A 12,939-nucleotide genomic window follows, 5' to 3' on the forward strand; every position below is an offset into this window, starting at 1 on the left:
ATCGATTTACTCGAGCGGGTGCCAGTAACGTCTCCATTCATCCCAGTTGCGTGCTAGCGTAGCCCAATGGTATCTGTTCGTTCTAGGAACAGGCAGAGCCTCAAACCTATCATTCAGGGTCTTGACGAAGAAGTCTGACCATCTTGTAGGTGGGCGTCCACGTGATCTTTTGATGTCCCATGGAATCCAATCAGTAATGGCTCTAGTCCAGCAGTTGTCTGTAAACCTCATTACGTTTCCAGCCCATCTGATTTTTGATGTCTTGGCAAATGAGACAGCGTCCCTGATTCTTGAGCGTTGACGAAGATCAGAACTCCGGATTCTATCTCTCATTTGAGTGAATCGTGATATTCCAAGCATAGCTCTTTCGATTCCTCTTTGAGAGACCCGAATAGCGTTCTCATCCTGTTTTCGTAGGGTCCTGGTCTCTGAGGCATATGTTAATGCAGGAAGAACAGTGGAATCAAAGAGATGTGCTCATAGCTGGAGGTTCTTTGTCCTTTTAGTCATTTCGTAAACGCTCTTGAAGGCATTCCAAGCCGCTATCTTCCTTCTGCGCAACTCAGGTGCCAGGTCATTCATCATGTTGATTTCTCGACCTAGGTATATATAACTGTTGCATTCGGAGATGGTGCTTCTGTTGAGAGCGAATGGAGCGTCAGGAACAAGGCTGTTTCTCATAAACATTGTCTTCTTAAGATTCAGCTGTAGTCCGACCTTTCCACATTCACGGTCAAAGTCGTTCAGCATTTGTGCCGCTTGGCTGATGTTTGGTGTTATTAGAACGATGTCATCAGCAAAGCGGAGGTGGTGTAGTTGCCGACCATCTATCTTCACTCCCATGCTTTCCCATTCCAGTCATCGCATGATGTTCTTGAAGGTGGCACTGAAGAGTTTTGGTGAAATAGTATCACCCTGCCGAACCCCTCTCTAGATATGGATAATTACTTCTTTGTAGAATGGTGAGATCTTGGTAGTGAATCCGCAATAGAGCTCATGAAGGATCCTGATGTATTGAGTTTGTACGCCCTGATTGGCTAGGGCTTCCATGACCGCTTTCGTCTCAACAGAATCAAAGGCCTTCTTTAAATCAATGAACGTTAGACAGAGCGGCATCTTGAACTCCCGAGAAACCTCAATGAGCTTAGTAATCGTGTGGATATGGTCGATGGTACTGAATCCTTTTCGGAATCCGGCTTGTTCACATGGTTGTCCTTAATTTAGTGTTTTGCTAATCCTATTCAGGATGACTCGAGTGAACGGTTTGTAGACGACAGACAATAGGCAGATTGGGCAATAGTTGCCAATGTCATGGATGTCTCCCTTCTTGTATAGTAGTACAGTCCTGCTTCTTTTCCATTGGGATGGAACCTTGCATTCAGACAGGTAGCGTGTGAAGAGCCGAGCCAATGTATTGATGAGCACTGATGGTAAGTTCTTCAGGTGTTCAGGTCTGATCTTGTCTGGGCCAGCTGCTCTTTGTTTCTTTACTGACGAGATGGCATGTTGGATTTCGGAAGGGAGCACATTGGGAACGACATATCCATCATGTGGTATGTGGTATGTGGGCAAGTGGACGTGGCTATTAAAGAGATCTGAGTAGAAGTCATGAATAATCTTCTCCATTGCCCTCTGGAAGATGTGATAGATCCATCATGATGTCGGAGGGCATCTTGGTTTTGTAGTTGGTGAAGGACAGGCGGGCATTACCAATGCTTTTCCCGGCTTCTGCCTCATCTACCAGTACTGCTGCTCTCCTGTCTTTGAGGTCATACTTGATGGTTTCTCTGCATTGTTTTGCCAGTTCGGATGTTCGCTTGTGGTTGCTTGAGGAATGTGCCAAGCCACATTGCCGAATAAATTCAAGAGTGTTCGAAGAAAGACGGTTTTTTGTGGTTATCTCTCTCTTGGCATTCCTCGCACAATCATGGAGGTGCTGAATCATTCGATCGTATTCCTCATCAATGTTGTCAATGACGGCATCTTCCCATGTTCCGCAAAAGAGCCCACTTGGTGGTCGTTCTGGGAGTCCTCTTCTTAAACCTTGCATTCTTTTCTCCTCGTTCTGTGAGGTAGAATTTTGCACGAAGAAGACGGTAGTCTGATCCCATTTGGAATTTTGGGACAACAGCAACATCGGTTAGGCAAAACTGCCAATTGAATATGATGTGATCTATTTCATTGTGGAACTGTCCATCAGGAGACTCCCATGTCCAACGTTTAGATTCAGCCTTTTGGAACTGTGAGTTACAATGGAAGGTTTTGGTTGACATGATGAACTCAGAGAGTCTGTCACCCTGTTCGTTCCATTCTAGGCCATGGGTCCCGATGTGGAGTTCATCAACTGATCTTCTTGGTCCTATCTTGGCATTAAAATCACCGACAATGATCTTGTAGAAGGTGTGATCTTCTTTATAGAACTTCTCCAGCTCCATGTAGAACTTCTCAGTTTCTCTTTCACCATAGCTGGATGTTGGTGCATAGACAACAAAGATAGAAACTGCCAGTAGTGAGCCACATCTATTCAAGTGTAATCGTCCGATTCGGGTTGTTAGGCATTCGAATGAATCAATGCTCGTGGCTAAGTTTGTGTTGACAAGGATACGGACACCACTGACGCCTCTTTTATCACATGTTCCAAGGAACAGTTCTTCTCCAGTGTCGAAAATGGCATGATGTGATTGATGTCTTCTCGTTTCGGTCAGACCAATGATGTCGTACTTGATCTTTCATGCTTGTACCATAAGGTCTTCAATGGATGCAGCAGATGCCAGCGTATGAGCATTAAAAGTACAATCATTTTTGTTTTTCTTCGTTTTGGCAGCCTATTTCTGCTGACATAATACATTTTTCAGATTTAGTAATAGGTGCCAACTATGTTAATTTCATATAACAGTGTATAGTATATATCACCATGTTACCAACAGTCCGTACATTCTTTCATATGTTCTCACAATATATTTTCTAAATTTATTAATCTAGATGGTTTGAAAATGAGTAAAAATATGTTCTTCTTTCATCTTGGTTTTAGATTGTTTGCTTTGTTTTTTCCTCATCCTGGATATCTTCCTAAAGACTACATGAGAAGCAGGGCCTTACCTTGCTTGCAAGTGTGGGCAGATGTTTCCATTTTCTTAATTCTGTTTATCTTTCTTAGTAAAGTATAGCTGGTGACATAGGAGACCAGCTCTTTGGGGCTAACCTGGGTTCCTGCATAAGTTCTACCAAACTTAAGCATGTGCCTTCGTTAACTAAGAAAAGTTAATGGCAAGAGTTTTTTTCCCCTTATTAAAAAAAAAACTCACATACTGCATAATACATGTTCAGTAACACAGATACACACAATGTTTTGTCTTTTATGTCATCTGGTTGGTGTGTCCAGTGAAGATGGAGATATGCCATCTTAGTTGAGATAAAGTTCGCAACCACTGGATGTGCTAATAATCTTACTCCTAGGAGAATATCTAAAAGATGATCCTTCTAAATATTATGGTAGATTATTTCAATTTGATTGGATTATTTTATTGTGTTTGTTTCTCTTATGATATCACCTCAAATCCTTTTCAAAAATATGTATAAGAAATAAGAAATGATGAAGTATCTTATGTATGAATGGATGAAATTTTTTTCACCATTTGGTATTTAAATAGATTTAGAAAACATGGTCATGAAAATTAAAAGAACACATTACATGTATTATAATAAAAGAAACAATGCATTCAATCTTAAGAACTATATCATGAACAATATTTTTACCTCCTTTGTCAAGAAATTTAGGCTGAACGGGTGACTTTAAACATATCTGGATCAAACTCAACTAGAAGAGACATCTAGCGTGTTCACATTCTAAGTTTGATCCCAGATATCACGTAGCCCTTCAGTACTTACAGGTGTATTCCCAGTCCCCCTACCTTTTCCTCACTGCCAGATCTGGCGACTATTTAAAAAAATAAATACGTGACATAATTTTTCATTTCAAATTTTTGAACAGAAAGAACGAGAGCGAGGTTCTAACTTGGCCTTTATGTTCCGACTGCCTTTTGCTGCTGGGAGGGTGTTTAGTATCAGCATGTTGGACACGCTTCTCTATCAGGTATGGTCTTTTATGTTTTATCTCTTAAAAATCAATATTGCATTTAGATTTTATAGGTTTCATCAAGCACCAACTGTTTCTCATGTGGCTTGTAACTAAAGTTTACTCTTAAAGCAACTCAGTATTTTAATTCACATAGTTAACCACAAAAATGTGTCTGTGAAATGTTTGTTAGAGAAAGACTGTAATTATCCAGAATAATTCATGAAATTGTTTTTTGGCATTCCTTGGGACCAGTGTCCTCCAATGTTTATGTGATATCTTAACACATCTTTCATATTTCTCTAAGCACATTACTAGATTTAAAAGTAAGCTAACTGGGGGAGGGGGTTGATGCTGAGTTTCAAAACAACAAGAACAAGAACAACAACAACAACAACAGAAAAAACATTAGCACTGTACAATACGGTTTTTCCCCAGATTTAAAGATACATTTATGCTAGTCAACTTATAAAAAAAAAGGCATTTTAAGCACTGCTAATTATTCGCTAATTTTAAAGTATTTTTTGGGGGGGGAGGGTATGGTGCTGCCAGCAGGTCATTCTGTGAGGTGAGTGCATCAGCAGCCTGATGGTGCCTTCAGACTTCTAGATACCCCAAAATTGCTGCTGTGCCTTTGGCCAGACCCCATCAACTTGGGACCAAGTCTACCAAGAAAGTAAATGGCTAAAAGTTAGGTAGAGGCCAAAAGTTAGTTAGACCAAAAATTGAGACACACCCACAAACCACCTCTAGCTCAGTTATATAAGGAACAAGGTCTCTCTTGTTCCTGATCAAACTGCTTAAACGGCCATGATCCCAGAGACTCAGAAACAAATCTTGGAACCCAGCAGAAATGGGCAGAAATGCATCTGGTCCCCGCAATACTTTACCAGAGCAGGGCCACCCCAGGAGAGAAAGGTGATGTCCCTTCACCTGCTCTCCCCCTCCCCGGCACCTCAGTGGCCGCAATCCTCCAGAGGCCATTGAACAGTCAGATTTGGGCCTGCAGTGACAAGACACATAGTGCTTCATGGGATGGAGATGGAATGGGCCCTTTTCTCCCTCCTTCAATGAGATCCTCAGTCTCCACCCACAAACAGCCTCTCTGTCTCCTGATCAAGTTGCTTAATGACCATGATCCCAGAGACTCAGGAACAAATCATGGAACCCAGGAGGTTTTGGCAGAAACTCCTCCAGATATAATTGTTAAAATTTCATAATTCCAAAATTGTGCAGCCACTACTGTGACTGTGCAATATCATATGTTATTCATTATCAGCAACAGAAAACAAATTGTCTATGGTTGCCTTTTCGGCAGATCTGAGTGTTGGGGTAAAATCCTAAATAATAATGATGGGTCTGGTGTCAAAATACTGGAGTGTGATCAAAGTAGAGAGAGTATTATGTGGAAGTCTTCTGCCCCACAGGTAGGGGGAGGATGTGGGATGAGGGGGGCATACTGGGGTTTTTGGTGGTGGAAAATATGCACCGGTGAAGGGATGGGTGTTTCATCATTGTATGACTGAGACTTAAAACCAAAAGCTTTGTAACGGCTCTCACGGTGATTCAATAAATAAATTTATTAAAAGGGAAAAAAAAGTGAGGTAGAGTTCATGCCCAATTCAATCAGCCTGATCAATGACTGAATAAATAGCAATATTCCTACATTAGCAGTGTCCACTCTACTGTCCACCCATTGTTCATCGATTTGCTCGAGTGGGCACTAGTAACGTCTCACAACAAATTGTGAGACTTGTTTTTACTGTTTTTGGCATATCAAGTATGTAACGGGTAGCTTGCCAGGCTTTGCCATGCAGAGAGATACTCTCAGTAGCTTGCTGTGTTCTTGGAGAGAAATCGAACCCAAGTCGGCCAGGTACAAGGCAAAAGCCCTACCCACTGTTGTATTGTTTCAGCCCACTCCTACATTCACTTGATCTCTTGATCACTTGACATCCCGTTACTCATGTATTTGCTCGAGCAGGCACCAGTAATGTCTTGATTCGTACCTGTTGTGTGCTAGTGTAGCCCAATGGCATCTGCTTATTCTAGGAACACGAAGAGCCTCAAACTGATCATTCAGAGTCTTGACCAAGAAGTCTGACCATCTCGTTGGTGGGCGGCCACGTGATCTTTTGACATCCTATGGAATCCAGTCAGTAATGCTCTAGTCCAGCGATCATCTCTAAATATCATTATGTGTCCAGCCCATCTGATTGTCAACATCTTGACAAACGAGACGGCATTCCTGATTCTTGACCATCGACAAAGGTTAAATCTGGATTCTTTCTCTCATTTGAGTGAAGCATGATACTCCAAGCATAGCTCCTTCGATTCCTCTTTGGAAGACCCAAATAGTGTTCTCATCCTGTTTTCATAGGTCCATGTCTTTGAGGCATATGTTAATACAGGAAGAACAGTGGAATTGAAGAGATGTGACCAAAGCTGGAGGTTCTTCATCCTCTTAGCTATTTCTTCAAGGCTCTTGAAGGGATTCCAAACTGCTCTCTTCCTCCTGCACAACTCAGGTGCCAGGTCATTTGTCATGTTGACTTCTCGACCTAGGTACACATAACTGTTACATTTGGAGATGTTCGTTCCGATGAGAGCAAATGGAATGTCTGGGATAAGACAGCTTCTCATAAACATTGTTTTCGTGATATTCAGCTGTAGTCTGACCTTCCTACATTCACAGTCAGTCGGCCAACATTTGTGCTGCTTGGCTAATGTTTGGTGTTATTAGAATGATGTCATCAGCGAAGTAGAGGTGGTGTAGTTTCTGACCATCTATCTTCACTCCCATTCCTTTGCATTCCAGTCATCGCATGATATTCTCGAGGGTGACACTGAGAGTTTCGGTGAAATGGTATTACCCCGCCAAACCCCTCTCTTGACCTGGATGATCACTTCCTTGTAGAATGGTGAGATCCTGGTAGTGAATCCATAATACAACTCACGGAGGATCCTAGTGTATTGAGTTTGAACACCCTGCTTAGCTAGGGCTTCGATGACTGCTTCAGTCTCAACAGAATCAAAGGCCTTCTTTAAATCAATGAACGTTAGATAGAGCAGCATCTTGAACTCCCGAGAAATCTCAATGAACCTGGTTATGGCTGTGAATGTCTCCCTTCTTGTACAGTAGTATAGTCCTGCTGGTTTTCAATTGGGACGGAACCTTGCATTCAGACAGGTAGCGAGTGAAGAGCCGAGCCAGTGCATTGATGAGTATTGACAGCAGGTTCTTCAGGTGTTCGGGTCTGACCTTGTCTGGGCCAGGTGCTGTTCACTTCTTTACCGACAAAATAGCATGTTGGATTTGAGAATGGAGAATGCTGGGAACAACATATCCATCCTGCGGAATTTGGTATGTGAGCATGTGGACGTGGGTATTTTAGAGATACGAGTAGAAGTCATGAATAATCTTCTCCATTGCTCTTCTGGAAGATGTGATAGATCCATCAGGACATCGCAGGACAATTATCTTGATTCTTGTAGTTGGTGAAATGCAGGCAGGCGTTGCGAATGCTTTTCTCGGCTTCTGCCACCTCTGCCAGCATTGCTGCTCTTCTGTCTTTGAGGTCTTCCTTTATCACTCCCCTGCCCTGCTTTGTGAGCTCAGACTCGACTCCTACATTAACATAATGAAAAAAAAGCATTTTTAAAATTATGAATATGGACATTTAGTTTGTTTGTGGGTGGTTAAATGACAGTCGTTCTCTCAGAACTCATAAGTTCATGGACATTTTGTTTTAAAATAAGACATTTCAATCTTTTTCAAGCTCTGCCAGAAACAGGATAACAGTAATGCTTTTATATTCTCAGATTCAAGTGATTGCACAATTTATAAGTATTTCATTTGACTTGGGCTCGAGCGATAGCATAGCGGGTAGGGCATTTGCCTTACAGCCAACATGGCCGACCCGAGTTTGGTTCCTCCACCCCTCTTGGAGAGCCCGGCAAGCTACCGAGAGTATCTCGCCCGCACGGCAGAGCCTGGCAAGATACCTGTGACATATTCTATATGCCAAACACAGTAACAACAAGTCTCACGAAGGAGACATTACTGGGTCCGCTCGAGCAAATCAGTGAACAACGGGAGGACTGTGACTGTGTGACTGTGATCTATTTGACTAGAAAATATACTCAGAGAGCTCTAAAGTGTTTAGGAATGTTGATCTCAAATTAAGCATTTGAGTATTTTGTTGTGCTTTTTCCCCCTCTTTTACATTATGCATTTTATGTACCCTCTTCTGCTGTGCTTGACTATTTCAACCTAATTCAAGCAGAGTTAAAGCTTTCCTACTGGCCTTTGGGCTAATTATGCCCATGAGTTTGCTTCTAGCAATGTCAGGAACCATCTGCTTATACCAGATGAGTGTAGGAACAAACACAGCAAAAGAGAATAAACACTGCTGTTGCTCTGAAAGGTTCCAGACACATTATCTGGGTGTTCCAGGAGGCAGAGTTCCACCCAAGGAACGTGACCACATGTACAACCTTATGATCGCTTAAGAAGACCTGGAGGAGGAGACTTGTTTGAAGAGCTATGGTGAAGCTGAACACATTTGACTCAGTAGCATTTGATGTCAGTATGCCAACCAGTGATTTTCAAAGTTCTCAACTATTTTCGTAGTGTAGTCATTATATCTATGCTTATATAAAAATCTCATAAAAATGTCTCTATTATATAAGCAAAAATGGAAAGAAAAAGTATTTTATAGGAGTGTGAAGCTAAAGCATTTCCCCACCACCACCACCACCCATCTTTCTATTTCTGACCCATGCTTTTCTGCTAGATATTTTCCAGGTTATTTTCTGAAGCTACTGTTGTGATAGTGAGCGAGAACAACAATTTTCAAAGCTGTACCTCCCAATATACTTTCTCTCACATCAACTAGGCTGCTTTACTCTTCTGCTTTACTAAGTCCATTTATGGGGTTAAATAGTTAAAATGTAAAACAGACCTAATTTCTAATTGTCATGACATAATAAGCTTTCTTGAAATATACTAAATTTCACTTAACTTATTTGGAAGGCTAATTAAATTAGACTTCTTAAGGACATATGTTTATATTACATATTCAAGAGTTCTTATTAATGACTATAATTGTGGTGATTCACTATTTATAATAGTCTACCATGACCGTCATTTAATTTGCATTCCCTAAGGAAACTGCAAATGATATTATCAATCTCAGTAATAGATGAGACACCAAGGGCTCAACAAGATAAACACACAGTGCTCAGTGTGAGTGCTTACCTTCAACTGCATGAGTTCACTCTCAATCCTGCCCCGTGGTAAAGACCTGAGAATATATAATGTTTATATTTCTTAGGAACTTTTTTTAATTACTGGAAGGGTGTCTTTTCATTTGCTAAACTTTCTCAAGTCTTATTTTTTTCCCACCTGAAAAAAAGATGGCATGGTTTTAATCATTTGTTCTCATCTTTACATAACTTAGAAAGCAATAAGTAAATATTTTCTAAAAATGAAATAAAATAAGACACCTGTTAAAACTGGAAAAGCATCTCATATGATTCAACTGTATGCTATTCTATGACATCAGGTGAGGACTTGTCCTCATGTTTTGTTTTACTCTAACTTATCTCTATCTGAGGAAATTACAATAGAAACTATCTCATGACTGGAAATCTATTAATGAAGATTACTGAATTGTCTATATTATTAATCTGATTCTAAAAAACTAAGAATAGTATGCAAATAGTTTACAACTTCAGATTACTTTGTCTTCCATGAATACTGACTTTCTTCTTCCAAAATAGTAGGGTTAAGTGCCTTAAATTTTGATGAAACATTTCTCTTTTGCACACAGAGTTCCAAAAGCGTCTGAATAATATTCTTTGAATGTGAAGATCACAATTCCTTTCTTCGTGACCCCTATATATTGCTGTTATAACTAATATACCTTAATAACCTAAATACCATTTTATCTGAAAAAATAGTTCAAGATATTTATTTATATTCCTTATTACAAGGAGAGTTTTGTTTCGTGAGACAAGTTGGTAAAATAAGCTAGTAATTATCCAAGTAGTCTAGTAGATTTATTTAATCATTTTTATGAGTCTATAAATAGTCTATAATTTTTTCACTCTTTGTCTATCAGCAAATGAAACAATTTGTTACATAAGTGTCCAGAGTATGGTGAAATTTGCTTGAATCTGATCAAAGGGTTTCCATTTTATTTAGCTAAGAATAAAAACAATCCCAGGGTTGAAGAGCTAGTACAGCAGGTGGGGCACTTGCCTTGCAAACAGCTGACCTGGGTTCAATCTCCAGCCCCCTATGGTTCCCCACAGCTGCAAGGTGTGATCCCTGAGTTCAGAGCCAGGAGTAAGCCCTAGTACAGCCAGGTGTGGTCCAAAAGTTGAATAAAGGAAAAAATAAATAGAAATTGGAAGCATTGTATTTACTAAACATTCAATATCATTTTAGTTATATAAAAATATATTCTGCACAGCAGTCTAACAGTTATTTTTTTTATTAGTGAAACACCATGAGGTACAGTTGTAGATTTATAAATTTTTGTGCTTGGGTTTCGATTATACAATGATCAAATACTCATCCCTCCACCAGTGCCCATTTTCCACCACCATGGATAATATCCCTCCCACCCCCATTTCCCCCATCCCACCCTGCCTCTGTGGCAGGGCATTCCCTTTTGTTTTCTCTCTCCTGTTGGGTGTTGTGGTCTGCAAAAGAGGCATTGAGTGGCAAACATGTTCAGTCCATAGTCTACTTTCAACATGCATCTCCCCTCCTGGGAAGATCCTTCCAAACACCCTTTATTTGGTGCTCCCTTCTCTATCTGAGCTGCCCTTTCCCCTAGAATGCCCGGCTGACCTCTAAGGTATGGAATAATCCTCCTGGTGCTGATCTCAGCTATTCTTGGGTATTAATCTCATATTTTGTTACTTTATATTCCCCAATGGAATGCAGTATTTCTATGTCAATCCCTCTCTTTCTGACTCATTTCGCTCAGCATGACACTTTCCATGTTGTACCACTTGTATGTAAATTTCATGACTTCATCTTTTCTAAGAGCTACATAGTACTCCATTGTGTTGATGTACCAAAGTTTCTTTAACCAGTCAGATGTTCTTGGGCACTCAGGCTTCTTACAGTTTCTGGCTATTGTAAAGACTGCTGCAATGAACAAACAAGTGCAGATATCACTTCGACTGTATATTTTTGCCTCTCAGGGATATATTCCCAGGAGTGGTATTGCTGGGTCAAATGGGAGCTCAATTTCTAATTTTTTGAGAACCGTTCATACTGTTTTCCAGAAGGGCTGAACCAGTCAGCATTCCCACCAACATTGAAGGAGTGTCCCTTTCTCGCCACATCCACACCAGCATCGGTTGCTTTTGTTCTTTTGAATGTGGGCCAGTCTCTGAGGTGTGAGATGGTATCTCATTGTGGTTTTGATCTGCATCAACCTGATGATTAATGATGTAGAGCATTTTCTCATGTGCTTTTTTGCCATTCGGATTTCTTCTCTGAGAAAGTTTCTGTTCATTTCATTGCCCCATTTTTTGATGGGGTTGGATGTTTTTTTCTTGTGGAGTTCAACCAGTACTTTGTATATCCTTGATATCAACCCCTTGTCAGATGTGTATTCGGTGAATATCCTTTCCCATTCTGTAGACTGTCTTTGTAGTTTGGTCACTGTTTCTTTGGAGGTGCAGAAGCTTCTTAGTTTTAGATAGTTCCATTTATCGATCTCTGTTTTCACTTGCTCAGCCATTGGCGTGGCATCTTTGAAAATACCATTAGCTTCAATGTCATGGAGGGTTTTGCCAACTTTTTCCTCAATGTACCTTATGGTTTCTGGTCTGATATTGAGGTCTTTAATCCATTTTGATCTTACTTTTGTACATGGTGTTAGGCAGAGTTCTGAGCCCATTTTTTGGCATGTAGCCATCCAGTGATGCCAGCACAATTTGTTAAAGAGGCTTTCCTTACTCCACTTCACATTTCTTGCACCTTTATCAAAGATTAGATGATCATATGTTTTAGGGGAGATGTCAGTGTATTTGACCATGTTCCATTGGTCTGCAGTTCTGCCTTTGTTCCAGCATCATGCTGTATTAATTATTACTGCTTTGTAGTAGAGTTTGAAGTTAGGGAGGTTGATTACTCCTATTTTCATTTCCCCAAGAATTGCTTTAGCTATTCGTGGGGGCTTATTGTTCCATTTAAATTTCAGGAGTGTTTGCTCCATTTCTTTGAAGAATGTAATGTGTATCCTTATAGGGATTGCATTGAATTTATACAATGCTTTCTGTACTATTGTCATTTTGACAATGTTAAGTCTCCTGACTCATGAGCAGGGGATATCTTTCCATTTTCTCGTGTCCTCTTTTATTTCCTGAAGTAGCATTCTGTACTTTTCTTTGTACAGGTCCTTTACTTCCTTAGTTAAACTGATTACTAGGTACTTGATTTTCTGGGGCACAATTGTGAACGGGATTGTTTTTTTCATGTAGTTTTCTTCTCTCTCACTGTTTGCGTATAAGAAAGCCATGAACTTTTGGGTATTTATTTTATAGCCTGCAAATTTACTATACAAGTCTATTGTTTCTAGGAGTTTTTTGGTGGAGGTTATTGTCCTTTAAGTATAGTATCATATCATCTGCGAATAGTGAGAGCTTGATTTCTTCCTTTCCTACCTGAATGCCCTTAATATCTTTTTCTTGCCTAATAGTTATTGCAAGTACTTCCAGTACTATATTGAACAGCAGTGGAGAGAGTGGGCATCCTTGTCTCGTCCCTGATCTCAGAGGGAAGGCTCTCAGTTTTTCCCATTGAGGATGATGCTTGCTGTAGGCTTGTGGTAGATGGC

At 40.4% G+C, this 12,939-nt stretch overlaps 1 protein-coding gene across 2 annotated transcripts in view; it reads left to right on the forward strand.

The window, feature by feature from the left end:
* The window catches only part of KCNT2 (potassium sodium-activated channel subfamily T member 2), a 436,080-nt gene that overhangs the window by 382,317 nt on the left and 40,824 nt on the right, over nt 1–12,939 (forward strand). For both annotated transcript variants that reach the window (XM_056110603.1, XM_056110604.1), the window contains exon 23: nt 3,992–4,093. In XM_056110603.1, the coding sequence (XP_055966578.1) occupies nt 3,992–4,093 (102 nt within the window). The remainder of the gene's footprint in view (nt 1–3,991; nt 4,094–12,939) is intronic.

This window comes from Sorex fumeus, unplaced genomic scaffold (genome assembly GCF_029834395.1).
Source record: "Sorex fumeus unplaced genomic scaffold, SorFum_2.1 ptg000010l, whole genome shotgun sequence".
Lineage (NCBI taxonomy): Eukaryota > Metazoa > Chordata > Mammalia > Eulipotyphla > Soricidae > Sorex > Sorex fumeus.